The sequence below is a fragment of the Microcaecilia unicolor genome, chromosome 6, assembly GCF_901765095.1.
Source record: "Microcaecilia unicolor chromosome 6, aMicUni1.1, whole genome shotgun sequence".
Classification (NCBI taxonomy): domain Eukaryota; kingdom Metazoa; phylum Chordata; class Amphibia; order Gymnophiona; family Siphonopidae; genus Microcaecilia; species Microcaecilia unicolor.
The window spans coordinates 81,316,516-81,333,304 of NC_044036.1; the positions used below are offsets into that span (position 1 = coordinate 81,316,516).

The 16,789-nt window shown below is 40.7% G+C and overlaps 1 protein-coding gene across 1 annotated transcript in view; it reads left to right on the forward strand.

Moving 5' to 3' along the window:
* LOC115472313 (putative defense protein 3) overlaps positions 1-7,723 on the forward strand; it is a 40,975-nt gene extending 33,252 nt beyond the window's left edge. The window contains exons 4-6 of the mRNA XM_030206542.1: positions 1,025-1,116; positions 4,578-4,686; positions 7,564-7,723. Of these exons, the coding sequence (XP_030062402.1) occupies positions 1,025-1,116; positions 4,578-4,686; positions 7,564-7,614 (252 nt within the window). The 3' untranslated portion in view covers positions 7,615-7,723. The remainder of the gene's footprint in view (positions 1-1,024; positions 1,117-4,577; positions 4,687-7,563) is intronic.
* The last annotated feature ends 9,066 nt before the right edge of the window (positions 7,724-16,789 follow it).

Here is a 16,789-nt window from a genome sequence, read left to right on the forward strand (position 1 = left end):
AAGGGAGACATATATGCGATTATAAGTCTTTATTTAGGGAGCACCAAGTGACTCGACACAGCTGCTGTGTTTTGGCGCTTCTGCATCTGCCTCAGGAGTCTTGTAATGTTTCCAAGGTCTAATACAAAATAAAAGCTGTTGTTTCTCAGTTCTAGCACAAAGAACAGAACTCAAAGCAAACGTCACAATCCAAAAACTCGAAAATAGTACTTTCAAAGGCTACCGCAGCATTCAACATATTTATAGTGGAGTTTGGTTGCTGTTATAGATATATTTTCTTCATTATTCTTCTGTTATATTGCTAACAGTAGACTTTTCTGGCATCCCCAATCCAATCCTGCCCATTTTCAAACCTGACATTTCTTTCCGCAATTTTCCACCCATATTACATTTTGGTGCAGTCTCATTCAGGGAGTCTTTAACAAAGGTGTGCTAGCATTCTTTGCGTGCGTTAAGTTTTAGCATGCACTAAATGCTAGAGACACCCATGTGGGTGTCTGTAGCATTTAGCACATGCTTATTTTTAGCGCACGCTAAAAATACTAACGAGCCTTTGTAAAAGGACACCTCAATTTGTGAAGAGTTATTTTGTCAATGCATTGTCATTTTATCATATTGTTAACCCCTTAAGTATAATTAGTTTCCAATGTTCTATTGGGTTGGAATGAATAAAAAGTGAATTATTAGAAAGGGGTCCCTTAATAATAAGAGACACGCTTCAATGTACTTTTATTCCCACTGAGATACTATTAGAAAGTAATTTAATAATAGGGCACCTATCTCTCTGATCTCCTTTCCTTTAGATTCTTCTATACATAGCTACATAGATGTATATGTTGTGCCTATTTTATAAATTAACGAAGTTCTACCTGCAGCGAGGCAGGAGTACCTTTGTGCATATATATGCTAGTAGAAATTGGGACATGTGTCTGTGTTTTATTAAATGCATACATAAGTGCCTATCCTGCCACCAGTCCACCCAGATTGAACTTGTGCTTTCCATCTTGTGTTTTTTTCCTGACAGGATGCCGTAAGTCATACATCTAATAAGAAGAAAACAAGCATTCAAGTGACTTGGATTGCTCCAACTGACATTACCAGTGACATTCTGATGAAGTAATTCATTTGTTCATGCATCCTACTGTGCAAAATACTCCTAGCTGTGTTATTGCTTGCTGTGACCTTGTGAAGGTCATTTTTAATAAGTATCCACATGTGGATTTAGCAGCAGCATTTGCATATAGATTGGATACATGTGTAAATGGTGATTTCAGAAAATGGCTATTTATGCCTGGAGACCCAAAGAACTAAGGTCAGTGCAGGGCACACTTTGTAGGTCTATGTTCTGCATTTGGTAATCCAGTTTAGGATGGGCTGGAAAGGGCTTCAACAGCAACTTCAGTAGCTGGACAAGATGGATTCGGATAGGCTGGAGTGAGCTTTGATGGCAACGCCAGTAGGTGGAACATAAGGACAGAGCTGGGTGAACCTTTATGATCCAGAAACGCCATAGAAAGACCAAAATCAAGTATATAATATCACGTTCATTGTTGATTTAATCATGAATCGATAACAAGTGTGATTGTTGGGCAGACTGGATGGACTGTTCAGGTCTTTATCTGCCTTCACTTGCTATGTTACTTTGTTAGAGATTTCAAAGGGATGTATTTAGGGTGTGATTTGTGCAGTCCAAAAAAGTATACATGTAGTTCCCAATTTATGGTTTATGGTTTACTTCATTTGATATACTGCTTTTCCTTTAATAATAACAAAGCAATGTACAATATAACAAATTCTTCCAACGTAAAGAAATGAATGCCAAATTTATGATAAGAAAGATAAAGAAGGAGGGTAGCATTAAGGGAATTGGATGGGGGGGGCATTAAAAGGGAAGTATGAAAGAGAGAGGGCATATACAATAAGGGTATAAGGAAGGAGGAGATTGCAGGATCTCTACTGTCACATAGCTGTAGAGGAAACATTTTTTCAAAAAGGTAAGTTTTCAGTAAAGATCTGAGTTTGGGGTAAGATAGTTCAAGTCTGAATGGCTGAGAGCGAGAATTCCAAAGGTGCCATACAGAGAAAGTTTTTGTTGCTTGTAGCTTCAAAATGGACCTGACGCATAGTAGGAATCTGAAGGCATTGGACATTGACAGAGGGAAGAGTTCTAGGAGGGAAATAGGAATGAATAAGGGAGGAGAGGTAAGGATGGGTCTCACCCTTATGAGTAAGGGTGAGAATTTTGAACTGGACACAAGAGGCAATGGGTAGCCAGTAATGATGGATAAATAATTGGGTAATTCAGTCAAACCTGGTGGCATGAAAGAGAATACGGATAGCAATATTCTGAATTGTTTGAAGGCAACAAACTTGGTACTGTGGGAGACCAGAATAGATAACATTACAATAGCTAATATTACAATAGCCTTGATGGAATATCAAGAGATGGTAGAGAAAGGTCTTTTGAGAGTCTTCATCAAGGAAAGAATGGATTATTCTGAATTGGCAGAGTGATAGAAAACAGGCTTTAGCTAGAGTTCAAATGTGTTGGTTGAAGTAGAGTTCTTGTCAAGAGTAACACTCAGGTATTAAATAAGAGACAAGTAAGATGAGGATGACATATAATTTTGGAGAGCGTAAAGGTGCAGTGAAGTGCAGTTGCTGGCGATCCAACGGGCAGTGGTTTTCAATGGGTTAAGAATAAACTGGGTTTTATGAAGCCAAGAGGAGATTTCTGCTAGGGCAGACTCATGTTTGTACAAATCAAGGGAAAGTGGGCTGGTGTAATGGAGAATGAGAATGTCATTTGTGTATTAGAATTCATGTGTGCCAAGATCCTGTATAAGAGTAGTCAGTGGATTTAAGAAGATGATAAAAAGAAGAGGAGCCAACACGGAGCCCTGTGGGACACTGCACAGAACTGGATACTTCTCAGAGAGGGAAGAAGGATGGAGTTTGCTGAATGTATGGTTCTTAAGAAAAGAAACAAACCAAGAGAATACTGAACTGTAGCCTTCATCTTAAAGTGTATGGGACAAACTTAAAGATCTCAATATGTATACTTTGGAAGAAAGACGGAAAAGGGTAGATACTTTCTATACCTATCCGCCTAAATCTTCTCTTCTTTTCCTTATTTAATATTTTCACATCACTAATTGTATCTGACATCCTGGAATGACAAAGCCATAACAGAACTCTGTAAGCCACGTTGAGCCTGCAAATAGGTGGGAAAATGTGGGATACAAATGCAATAAATAAATAAATAGAGACATTTAAATACCTCTGTGGCATAAATGCACAGGAGGCGAGTCTCTTTCAGTTAAAATGACATGGCCAGTGCATATCCATAGCAAAAACAAGATTTGAACTAAGGTCTCCTGATTCCCAGATCCAATTATTAAGTAAATTCTGCATATCAAATCACCTGCCAGTTAGAAGCTTTCGGCAGCAAAGACTACCTACCAGTACTGAGTCCTGGGCTTCAAAGACTAGCCATTGAATAAAAAGTCATAAGCCTGTCTTTTTCTTATATTTCTACTCTTATGGAATTTCTGGTAATTTGGCTTTATACCTTTATAAGAATCCAACAAAAAAAGCACTTAGCCTTTCAAAGTTCCATAGAAACCTATGGAACTTTGGAAGGCTAAGTGCTTTGAAAATATGCCTCTAAATGTCTCACACAGACACACATGGACACAGCTTATAGGTGTCTTCTTTTTCTTATTCAGGGGCCCTTTTACAGAGCAGCGGTAGTTCCGGGTCGAGCATGTGCCACTTCTGGGGGATAAAACCCCCAGAAATGGTTAGTGTGGCAGTAACCCAGTGGTAATTGGGCATTACCACACATTGCCTGGTTACTGCCGAAAGCTCTGGAATGAGGGGGCATAGGATGAAGGTGAAAGGGGGCAGACTGGGGAGTAACCTAAGGAAATACTTCTTTACAGAAATGGTGGTGAATTTGTGGAACAGCTTCCTGGTGGAAGTGGTAGTGATAAAGACTGTATCTGAACTCAAGAAAGCTTGGAACAAGTACATAGGATTTCTAAAGGAGAGGGAAGGATAGAAGATGGTATGGATGGCCAGACTGGATAGGCCATATGGTCTTTATCTGCCTTCATTTTCTATATATCTATGTTTTCAGTAGTAGCTCAAGATGAGTTATATTCAGCTGCAGAAGATATTTCTCTGTGCCCAGGGGCTTTACAATCTAACCACCCTGTTTACTAAGCCATGCGGCAATGCCGACACAGCCCTCGTTAGGGGGAGTGTATTTCTCATGTGCTCCTACTTTAATCTGGCCCATTTTCTAACTCGGTGTGTTTTCACCAATTTTCCCACTGTCAGATTTGGTCCTATTCTTTTAAATTTTTTGAGAGTTACAGACAAAGAAACATTCTCAACTCCTTATGTATTATTTTGGATACCACTCCATTTAAATCTTTCAGCCTCTCTTCACTCTCCCATTTTGGCTCACAAGAGAAAGATGAATAACAAGTGAAGAAACTCTACAGTAAAATCAGGACTGAGAGCTCCCATATCTTAACATGAGGTAACATAACATTTTTTTTTCTTTTTAGGGCCACTGTTGTAGCTGAGAAACCCACTTACTGGACTAATGTTCAAGGACCAAGGCTCTCTTTCAGTGGGGGAAGCATCAGTGGGGGAAGCAGTAGGCCCAACATCATGGTAGGTATCACCTCTTTTGACTTAAAACTGAAGCTTCCATTGGAAAGGCTTTTGATAACAAAAGTCTCATTACAAATTATGCTAGGAACATAGATAGCTTAATTTGGATTTAGCTCAGGCCTTTTTCAGTAGTAACTCCAAGTGAGTTACATTCAGGTATCTCCCTATCCCTGGGGAGCTGAAAACCTAAGTTGTACCTGAGGCAATAGAGGGTTGGAGAGGGGGTGGGAAATTCTATAAATGGACACCATAATTTAAGCACCCAAATTATCTGTATTTATTCTGCCCTTATCTAGCACCGAGTACAATAAAACATACACAATCGAACACATAAATACTTCATCGACAAAACAGTACAAAAGGCAGAATCAAGCAAAGCAGTCCAACTGAGACAAAAAGTGAACAAAGGCAGGTCTCGTGCTGTGGGTGTAAAATAGGCTAAGCATCAAAGGTGTTCTTTGAGCTGCCACTTAAACAGCGAATATTGTGTCTGATTTTTCAGTCGAAGGGGCAATGTATTCCACTCAATGGGTCCAGTCACTAAAAATACTTCCTTTGATGTCAGTCCCAGGCGCAGGTGGTGCAAGGGTGAAACAGCAAGATCACCTCCATCTTCTGACCTCAAAGGCCATGCTGGAACATACTGGTGTACACAGTTTCACAAATAAGCCGAAGACTCTACAGTGAACCATAGACAATAACTTAAGTGGACGGTGAGCCTATTCTATAACAGCAATTATGCATGTAATTTCTGTTATAGAATACTAGCATAAGTCAGCGGCACTATGCCTATATTTAGGCACGTCACTTACACCATGTCAATAGCAGGCAAAAATGTGTGTGCTAAGTGCAGCATTTATGCATATAACTTATAATATGTCCACGCTGCTTCCCCTGTGAATGCCCCCTTGTATCTACACTCTACTGCTGAGCACTTAGGCATGTAATTCAGGGGTTCCCAAACTTTGTCAGTTTGTGGCAACCCCCAAACCACATGGGTCTCTGTGGCACCCCCTCCCACGGCTACATAGGTCTCCGCGACACCCCCCAGTCACATGGGTCTCTACACCTCCCCGGCCACATGAGTCTCTGTTTCCCCCCCCCCCCCACACATGGGTCTCCCTTTCCCTGCAGCCCCCTCCTCTCACACCAGCACAGCTCTGCCTCCCTGCAGCCCCCTCCTCTCACACCAGCACACCTGTTCCTTCCTGCAGCCTCCTCCTCTCACACCAGCACACTGCTACCTTCCTTCCTGCAGGTCCAGGATCACTGCCTCTTCCTTCTCCTTCCCCCGCCACCGCTTCAATGCTTGCAGCTTACATTTTCAGGCCATCTGCAATTCACACAGGCACTCTGGGGCCTTCACCAGTCTGCCACATTCAGCCCTCTCTGATGCAACTTCCTGTTGCGAGGGCCGGACACGGCAGAGGGAAGTCCCCATAGCGCCTGTGTGAATCGCAGATGGCCTAAAAATGTAAGCTGCAAGCACCGCAGCAGCGGCAGGGGAAAAAGCAGGAAGCAGCCAATGCCGGACCTGCGGGAGGAGAATTTAGGAGCGATGTGCCGCGGCACCCCTGAGAGTTCACTGTGGCACACTAGGGTGCCTTGGTACACAGTTTGGGAACCACTGGTATAATTGTTGCAGTTACACGTGTTCTAGTGCTCTATAACTTAAGGGTCCAATAATTTAGTCAGTGATGCTCAGCATTTTGCTGACGGCTGATGACTTTAGTCCCGGATATTCAATGTCCAGGTAGCGACATTCAATATCCAGGCATACGTGGCTGGATAAAACATAGCCAGTTAAGTGCAGTATTCAGCACTTAACCAGCTAAGGGGGTCCTTTTACTAAGGCACGCTAACAGATTTAGCACACACTAATGATTAGTTCATGCTAAATGATAAGATGCCCACTATATTTTTATAGGTGACTCATCCTTAAGCGCAAGCTAAATCTGTTACTGCATCTTAGTAAAAGATCCCCTAAGTGCAAACTCTGCCCCCAGAATGCCCACAAAGTAGCCAGTTTCGACTTAGGCACTAGCCAGGCATTTTTAGCAGTGCTGTTTGGTTAAGTGCTGCTGAATATGCCCAGTTAGCCCTAGGCGAGCAATTTAAACAGCCAGGAGTTGGTTTTGGCTGTTTAAATTGCTTTGAATATCAACCACTAAGTGTGCAATCAGCACCTAACTTTTGGCAACCTGTTATAGAATGAGGGGGTAAGTGAGTGATGCCCAAGATCACAAGGAGTGTCAGTGGGATTTGAACCTCGCTTCCCTGGTTCTCAGCCCATTGTTCTACCCCTTAGACTATTCCTCCATTAGAAGTCAATATTGAGATAATATACTGACATGGTGGCAAATTAATGGTTTATGTCAATGGATGTACTTTAAACCCCTAATTCTATTTAAAAAAAAAGTCACCCAAAATTGCATGTGCAAATTTGGTCATGCGCCCAATTTGCACCACAATTTAATTGAATAATGAGCTAATTAGCACCAATAATTGGCTTTTAAACAAGCAATTATTGGCACTAATTAGATTTAATTGTCATATTCGTGACTAAAATTTACGTGTGATCTGAAAAAAGGGACGCAGAAATGGGAGGGTCATGGGTGTAATGAGGGCATTCCTAAAATTAACACACATTGTTATAGAATACCAGGGATATGCATGTACATTTACATCACTTTTCAGCTGGTGCAAATGGCTGCAGCTAAAGTTAGGCATGATTCCCGGGTGTAAGCACTATTCTATAAACCACGTCTAACTTTAAAGCATGGCTTATAGAATTACGTTTTTTTTCAATACCGATTTTTTTTTATGCCATATATAGAATCAATTCCTAAACCTTGATCTTGTATTGCTTTCTTTCAGAGTCCTGTTATCTATTGTGGCTTATTCATGCTGACTGCTCTGCTGAAATGATTGGAAGAATGCTAACTTTTTCACTGACTGGAAAAACTCAACAAATCTTTTTTCCTCCATTTTGCACCTGTGGTTTTAAATATTTGTGAATAAAATTCCATTGATGATACTACTGGTTTTAAGAAGTATGAATACAATCTATAATTGAGTCTTGCATGGTAAAGATACTGTATTTTGCCCCACAGGCCAAATTAATCACAAATGAGCTCTTTTATGAGTATTGTAAATTGGTCCGAGAAAGCCAACAAGGCTGTCCCCATCACTTCTATAAATTAATTTGGCATTGGAACTGCTGTCCATTGCCATCAGAACAGATGTGTGAATCACAAGTTTTCCATTAGGTCATCGAGACCACAAATTGCCAACATATGAGACAATATTTTTATATATACCACTGTAGATTTCATCCCTGCACCGTTAAAAGACCTGACTGATTTTTAACAGATATTAGATTATATAGTAAATTGGAACAAGATGAAAGTACTCTCAGGTACAAGGATGTGATCAAATATGAGTTTGGTGTAGAACTACTACTGCAAACACAATACAACACAACAAGGCAACATGGTAAAGGAACTGGTGATCCACTGGTATCCATTTCATCTGTCATGGTGGAGGCATCTCTTCTAATCTTTTCGTGAGAGCACTTAGTTCTTCCCCCCCTCCCCCCCACCTCTCGTACTCATCTAGAAACTACTCACTATTCAGCCTTCCTTTTTCTCGCACCTATGCTTTGAAACACTCCTCCTGTTCCACTGCGAAAAGAATTGTCTTTGAAGAAGTTTGTTATTGATGAAAACCCATTTTTTTCATTGGCCTTTGCCATCTAATACCCCCCCCCCCCCTCTTTCACAAAGCCATGCTAGTGACTGCCACACAGCCCATTCACTTTTATTTATTTGGATTTTGCTCACACCATTTTCAGTAATAGCTCAAAGTGGTACACTGGGTATTTCTCTGTCCATGGAGGGCTCACAATCTAATTTTGTACCTGAGGCAATGAGGGTTAAGTGACTTGCCCAAGATCATAGGAAGCAGCAGTGGGATTTGAACTGGGCACCTCTGGATGTCAAGACTGGTGCTCTAACCACTAGGCTACTCCTCCACTCCACTCCACTTTGAATGGGCTGTGTCGGCATTACCGCACTGGCAGCCGCTAGCGCCACTTTGTAAAAAAGGGAGGGGTTATAAGTGGTTGGAGTGTGGCCAACGGATCTGGAAGCATGGGTAATAACGTGTTTGCCTTCCTTTTCCTGTTTTAAATTTGTAGGCATTTTTATTGTACAACCACTTTAATCCGCATGATAGAAAAGGCGGTATATAAAGTCATTGTAAACATTGTAAAGAATTACACCCCAAGCATGTTGTCATTATTCCTTTTGTCTAAATGTGATAGACATAGAGTCATACCTTGTTAATTTTCTCTGAAATAATAAAACTTTTCATATCTCTGTCGGCAAACTGCAAGCTGAAAAGGAACAAGGAGAAGTCACATTCCTTTTCTCCAGGAAATATCATATAGCCCAGAATTGAGTCAGTGTGCCTGTTGGATGCAGATTCAGAATACTCATGATCTTCCTACCAGGGTAGAACTACAGCATGGACACACAGAACCCCTTTCTTTAGAACTATCGGCCAGAATTGTCATTTCTTCAGTCTCACCAGGTCATTACATCATCCCATATGGCACTAAAACACTAGATGAGAACATGGAAACACCAGGAGTGTCTTCCAAATTGACCTCCTTATGGCTTAACAAAAATTTCAAAATTCAAGGAAAATAACTCAGCTGGACCATGTGGCAAAACAATAGTATTAGGACTCTAGAACATTTAGGGGCCCTTTTACGAAAGGTTAGCATGCGCTAAATGCTAAGAAGCCCATTAATGAATAAAGAGGAACTATCATTCTTTCAGGACATGCAGGCTAAATATAATCTACGTCCTTGTCACCATTTCAGTGGTTAAAACTGACCCACTACATACACACAGCCAATCTAAAACACAGGGACTTAGACCAGATATCTCACCAACATGTGAAAAGGTTCTGTCTTCCAAGAACGTCACCTCCATCTTGCATTATATTCTCAGGCAAGATATTAAGCAACCCAGCTTGGGGCTTCAGAAGGATTGGGAGTGTGATCTCCAAGAGGTATAGGAGCAAAAGGTATAGACATATTTCTGGAGTAAATCGATCTGTGTTTCTCAGACACTAACAGGGTGCTTAGATTTATGTGCATGTCACACATGCGAATGTTCAGAATAATTGCAATGACAGGCATGTGCACACATATGGGCATAAATGTCAATATTCCAACTAAGCGCTATTCTGTAAGAGCACACCTAGGTGGAATAACATATAAATGCAAGAGGCGAATACACAGAGATGGAGCATGGGCACCCAATTACATGTGTATCTTATAGAATACTGTAAGAAATGCAACTCCCTGCCACATTTCGGCAACTGCACTCCAATGTCTTAGCCAAAAGTGGGCCTGGGCTCAGGCCCATCCCAAATTTGTACCCCTTTAGTGTGGCTGGTGAGGATCCCCAAGCCCTGCCAGCTGAAGATCTCTTCCCTGCCAAATGAACTTACATCTTTGACAGTCAGCAACAGTGCCCTGGGGCTGCTGCTGCTAGCCACCGTCACCCCTGTGTATGCTCAGTTTTCACACATGAACAAAACTGAGCATGCACAAAGACCAGAACACTGCCACCAGTTACTCAAGTTGTAAGTTCATTCAGTGGGGAGTAGGTCTTCGGCTGGCAGAACTTGGGAATCTCTGCCAGTTTAAGTATTTTAGTTTGGGGGCATAGATTATTATTATTATTTATTGCATTTGTATCCCACATTTTCCCACCTTTTTGCGGGTTCAGTGTGGCTTACAATACATTATGAATAATGGAAATACAATTTGTTACAATTCAGGTTATGGATTACATTGTGAAGAGTTAAACGAGTCAAAATCAAATTCGTTAAGGAGTAAATCAATTGAAAGAACATTGAGACATTGGAAGGAGACAACAGGAAATTAAGGGGCGTTATATGAAGCAAATGGTACACATTTTTCTGTGAGTAAATGTTTGGGTGTAGTGAGATTAGGGTTAAGAATTCATAAGTAGATGTATTGATGTATAACTGAACAGTGAGTGTGAGCTTTATGTGTTGTGGTTTCTTCCGTAGATTTTATCAAAAAGATGTGTCTTTAGTGATTTACGGAAGTTGGTTTGTTCGTAGATCGTTTTCAGGTTCCGCGGTAGTTCATTCCAGTACTGCGTGCTCATGTAGGTAAAGGTTGATGCGTGCAGCGTCTTGTATTTCAGGCCCTTGCAATTAGGGAAGTGGAGGTTGAGGAAGGTTCGGGATGATCTCTTAGCGTTTCTGGGTGGTAAGTCGATTAATTCAGACATGTAGGCTGGGGCTTCGCCGTGAATAATTTTGTGGACTAATGTGCATACTTTGAACGTGATTCGTTCCTTGAGTGGAAGCCAGTGTAACTTCTCTCGTAAGGGTTTTGCACTTTCATATTTTGGTATTCCAAAGATGAGTCTGGCTGCTGTATTCTGGGCCGTTTGCAGTTTCCTCAAGATTTGCTCTTTGCATCCGGCGTACAGTGAGTTGCAGTAATCCAGGTGGCTGAGTACGAGGGATTGTACTAGGCTGCGGAAGACGGATCTTGGGAAGAATGGTCTTATTCTTTTCAGTTTCCACATGCAGTAGAACATCTTTTTGGTTGTGTTGTTTGCATGGGTTTCGAGTGTTAGGTGTCGGTCGATAGTAACTCCAAGGATTTTTAATGTTTCTGAGATTGGAAGGCTTAGGTTAGGTGTATTTATTGCAGTGAATTCGTTCGTGTTGTATTGGGAGGTGAGTATCAGGCATTGGGTTTTTTCTGCATTTAGTTTCAAACGAAATGCATCTGCCCAGGTGTTCATGATGCGTAGACTTTGGTTGATTTCATTGAATATTTCTTTGATGTCTTGTTTGAAAGGGATGTATATTGTTACATCATCGGCATAGATATATGGGTTGAGGTTATGGTTTGATAGGAGTTTTGCCAATGGGGTCATCATTAGGTTGAAGATGGTTGGTGAGAGAGGTGATCCTTGTGGTACCCCACATTCAGGTGTCCATGCGGCAGACGTGGCTGAATTTGATGTGACTTGGTATGAACGTTGGGTTAGGAACCCCTTGAACCAGTTTAGGACATTTCCTCCTATGCCAAAGTATTCAAGTATGTGTAGTAGGATTCCGTGGTCTACCATGTCGAAGGCACTAGACATGTCAAATTGTAGGAGGAGTATGTTGTTGCCGGTTGCAATCATTTGTTTGAATTTAGTCATGAGGGTAATTAATACTGTTTCCGTGATGAAATTTGGGTATTTCTTTTAGATTGGGGGGGCACCAGGTGGGGTGGAGATTAAATTTTAAGCCGACTTACTTTGGTCTTAGACCTAAATGGGCTGTCTGGCTTTCCACTGCTGCACTTATGCCAGCCCTACGGCTAGAGTAACTGCGAGCACCTATATGTTAGACATGCTAGTAATTCTATAATGGAACCTGGGCACCCATGTACCATTACAGAATAGTCTCTCACCACACAGCATGGGGACATCTAAATATAAGTGCCCTCTATTTAGCCCTCCTTCCCAATTTCCTGGAAATGATAACCAGTAGAAGGCTGTATGGGCTAAACCTTCAGGAGGTGCTTCTACTTTGATTCACTCTTTTTACACTTTAAATCTTATCTGTTCTATTATCACAGGAAGAGATATACTCTGAATCAATTTGTAAAAGAAATTTCTTTTTAATTTTTTTTTTATTTTAGACACCAATCAGACAAAGCCAATTACATTGCAATTTCATAAAACATATATTCTGTAACAAGCAATTGGGTCTCTTCCTTCCTGTGAGGGGAACTAAAGCAAAGTCTTCAGCAAGAGGCTGATCATCTTTACTAAAGTTCCTCCACTCCTCTTTCTTTAGCCTTATTTTTATATCCTTCTTTTTTCACTTCTAGCTGTACACACGAAAAGCTCCACATCTGCTGACCCCCTCTCACCTTTCCTAGTTTCTGCTAAATCTGCAGTTAATTACTTACTTCTACACCCTACCCCCTTTACTTTCTCAGTTCCATTCTTATCTAGCTTCACATTCCATTCTTATCACTGAGCTGCACATTATACCCTAGAGTCCATAGTCCATCTTCACCCTTCTGGTATTCTGCTGATGTCTTCACTTGTTATCAGTTTTCCCTGGCAGGCTGCTATTGTTATCACACAACCTCCTAATGAAACAAAGCTGGCCAAACTCTGCTTCACTCAGGGGTTAAAGAATACACAGATTCCATTTTTCATAACAAACAACTATCATATGCACAGAGATTTCTACACCACTTACAGGATTATCCCTCTATTTTATAACTCATAGAGCAATTTTGATACCCTGCAAAGTTGCCAAATTGACTAGCTCACTCTAAGCCAACTATTGGTTTTGTAAAACAGAGAAAGGTACTCCCTACATGATGTTCTCTTGAAATAATTTGTGGGTATACTGTCAAGAAGAAATGGAGAAAGTTAGCTCCATTCTCCACATACAGGAAGAGCTTAAATTGAAACAAATTTGAAAATCATTGGGTTTAGCACAGCCTCTTCCAAAACATCATTCCGGGCTTCTAGATGTGTTGCTTTCTGTGACACTACAAGTAATATTACTTAACTGGAAAGATATGGTGAAATATATATGATATGTCACAAAACAGAAGAAACTACCCCCATGGATAAAAGTATACCACGTAGAAAACAATAGAGGAAAAAAACTCTCTTGCAGATCGTATCCAAAGAGCTTTTATTCCAAAAATCTTCAGGAACATTAAAAGAGACCCAACATGACTCGTGTTTCGACCCTACTGGCCTGCATCAGGGGTCTAGGAATTAGTATTGTCATATGTATTCCCAGAAGAATCATCAAGCAAGTCTCTTATTAATAGTCCAAAACAATATGTAAAACTGTGAAAAAGTTCATGCAAAAAGCACTGACTCATTGCCATATCCACCAAGGAGGTGGTGGTAAGGGCTCCTGCGCTAACCTGGCAGTAACTGGGCAGTGCCAATTACCACCAGGTACACACCAATGCTACAAAAATAAATATACTTTTGTAGCACCGGATATGATGGCACACTGTGGGTGGGAAGTACATCAGCAGCCCAGCGATACTTCCTTTTTAGCAAGCTGTAAGCCCGCATTGGGCTTACCACCACTTTGTAAAAGGAGCCCTAAGGTTGCCAACTGTTTCCAGATTCGCCAAGCAGGATTAATCCAGTTCAGGTTTTACCCCATTGCATGCAGGGACTTGTAATCTTGCTTTTCTTACAGAATCCACTTTGAAAAATCAGAACTACAATTCCCTGCAAACAATGGGGTAAACTCTGGACTGTATCAACCTTGTCCGCTGAATCTGGATTCAGTTCAAACACTAGGATGATCAATTCCTGCAAGACCTTAGATTACGGTCTGCTTGTCTTTGCTTATGTAAGGGTAGCAGAAAAGAGGCAAAATACTCTTTTTCACTCTAAAACTGGGTCTTAAATAATCAAAGGAGCCCCCTGGCTCCTCCTTTGGGCAATTCTCACTTGGGGACCCAGTTCCAAGCTTGAGAGTTTTGGCCATTCCTAGTTTTAAAGTTACATCCCAAAGCAGTGAGTGGGGGGTTTGTAGTGCCTGATCTTGCCCATTGAACTCAGTGCTGCAAGTGCTATAATACACTAGGATAGGGTGGTCAGAAATTTCATTTCATTTCATTTTTACCACTTAGAAATCCAGGTCTGTTCCAAAATCTCCAACCTGGAACTGGTAACTTGGTGCCTCTGCAATTATAACAAATCCAAGGAGTTCTCCTCCCTATGTTCAATCCAGAGCAGTTTCACTTCTGATAAGCAATGAGTTCCAGAGTTTAATTATTCATTGAGTGAAAAAATATTCATTGAGTGTACCCTAGTCTTTGTACTTTTTGAAAGAGTAAAAAATAGATTCACTTTTACCACTCAGGATTTTGTACACTTCAATTATATCTCCCCTCAGCCATCTCTTTTCCAAGCTGAAGAGCCTTTCCTCATATGAGAGGAGTTCCATCCCCTATATCATTTTGGTCGCTCTTCTTTGAATCTTTTCTAATTTCGTTATATCTTTTTTTGATATAGCACAATCAGAATTGAACACAATATCCAAAGTGTGGTCGCACCATGAAGTGATACAGAGGCATTATAATGTTCTTGGTCTTATTTACCATCCCTTTCCTAATAATTCCTAGCAACCTGTTTGCTTTTTTGGCTGCCACCACACCCTGGGAGACGATTTCAGTGTATTGTCTACAATGACACCTAGATCTTTTTCTTTGGTGCTGACTCCCAAGGTAGAGCCTAGCACCAGATAATTATGATTCAGATTATTCTTCCCAATATGCATCACTTTGCATTTGTCCACATTAAATTTCATCTGCTTCTTGGATGCCCAGTCTTCTTGCAATTTTTCACAACTTTCAATAGTTTTGTGTCATCTGCAAATTTAATCACCTCACTTGTTGTTCCAGTTTCCAGATCATTTTTGAATGTGTCAGATAGCACTGGACCCTGTACAGATCCCTGCGGCACTCCACTATTCGTCCTCCTCCATTGAGAAAAATGGCCATTTAACCCTACCCTCTGTTTTCTGACCAATAACCAATTCCTAATCCACAACAGAACATTGCTTCCTATCCCATGATTCTTTAATTTTCTCAGGAGTCTCTCATGAGGACATTTGTCAAAAGCTTTCTGAAAATCTAGACACACTACATCAACTGGTTCACCTTTACTCATCCACATGTTTATTCATGCTTTCAAAGGAATGAAGCAAATTGGTGAGGCAAGACTCCCTTGGCTGAATCCATGCTGACGCTGTCCCATTAAACTATATTTTTATAGGTGTTCTGTAATTTTATATTTTATAATAGTTTCCACTATTTTGCTCAGCACTGAAGTCAGGTTTACCAATCTGTAATTTCCCGGATCATCCTGGAACCCTTTTTAAAAATCAATGTTCCATTGGCCACTTTCCAATCTTCAGGTACTATGGATAATTTTAATGACATGCTTTCTGTATCTGATGTACCTGAAAAAGTTGTTACTGTGTTTTTGTCTCTGAAGCAAGTTTCTCTTCATATTCTTTTTTAGCCTTCTTTTTTCTCCATTCAGGTCCTTTTTCCATTCATTGAAGGATGCTCTTTTGGCTCTAATAGCCTCTTTTGCTTCACCTTTTAACCATGCTGGGTGTTGTTTGCTCTTCTTTCAAAAGGCATTTGACAAAGTACCTCATAAAAGACTCGAGGAAATTAGAAAGTCATGGGATAAAAGGCAATGTCCTATTGTGGATTAAAAACTGGTTAAAAGATAGAAAGCAGAGTAGGATTAAATGGTCAGTATTCTCAATGGAGAAGGGTAGATAGTGGGGTCTGTGCTGGCACCACTGCCTTTTAATATATTTATAAACAGTCTAGAGATGGGAATAACTAGTGAGGCAGTTAAGTTGTTGATGACACAAAGTTAATTAAAGTTGTTAAATCGCAACAGGATTGTGAAAAATTGCAAGAGGACCTTACGAGACTGGGCATCCAAATGGCAGATTACTTTTAATGTGAGCAAGTGCAAAGTGATGAATGTGGGAAAGAGGAACCCAAACCATAGATACGTGATGCAAAGTTCCATAATAGAAGTCACCACCCAGGAAAAGGATCTAGGTGTCGTCGTTGATGATACGTCAAAATCGTCTTTTCAATGTGCAGCAGCAGCAGCTAAGAAAACAAATATAATGTTAGGAATTATTAGGAAAGGAATGGAAAACAAAACTGAGAATGTTATAAAGCCTTTGTATTGCTCCATGGTGCGACTGCACCTTGAATACTATGTGCAGTTCTGGTCACAGCATCTCAAAAAAGATAAGAGTGGAATTAGAAAAAGTATAGAGAAGGGCAACAAAAATGATAAAGGGGATGGGATGACTTCCCTATGAGCTAGGGCTCTTCAGTTTGGAGAAGGCTGAGGAGAGATATGATAGATGCTTATAAAATACTGAGTGGAGTAGAACAGGTAGATTTGAATCATTTGTTTACTCTTTCCAAAAATACTAAGACTAGGGGGCA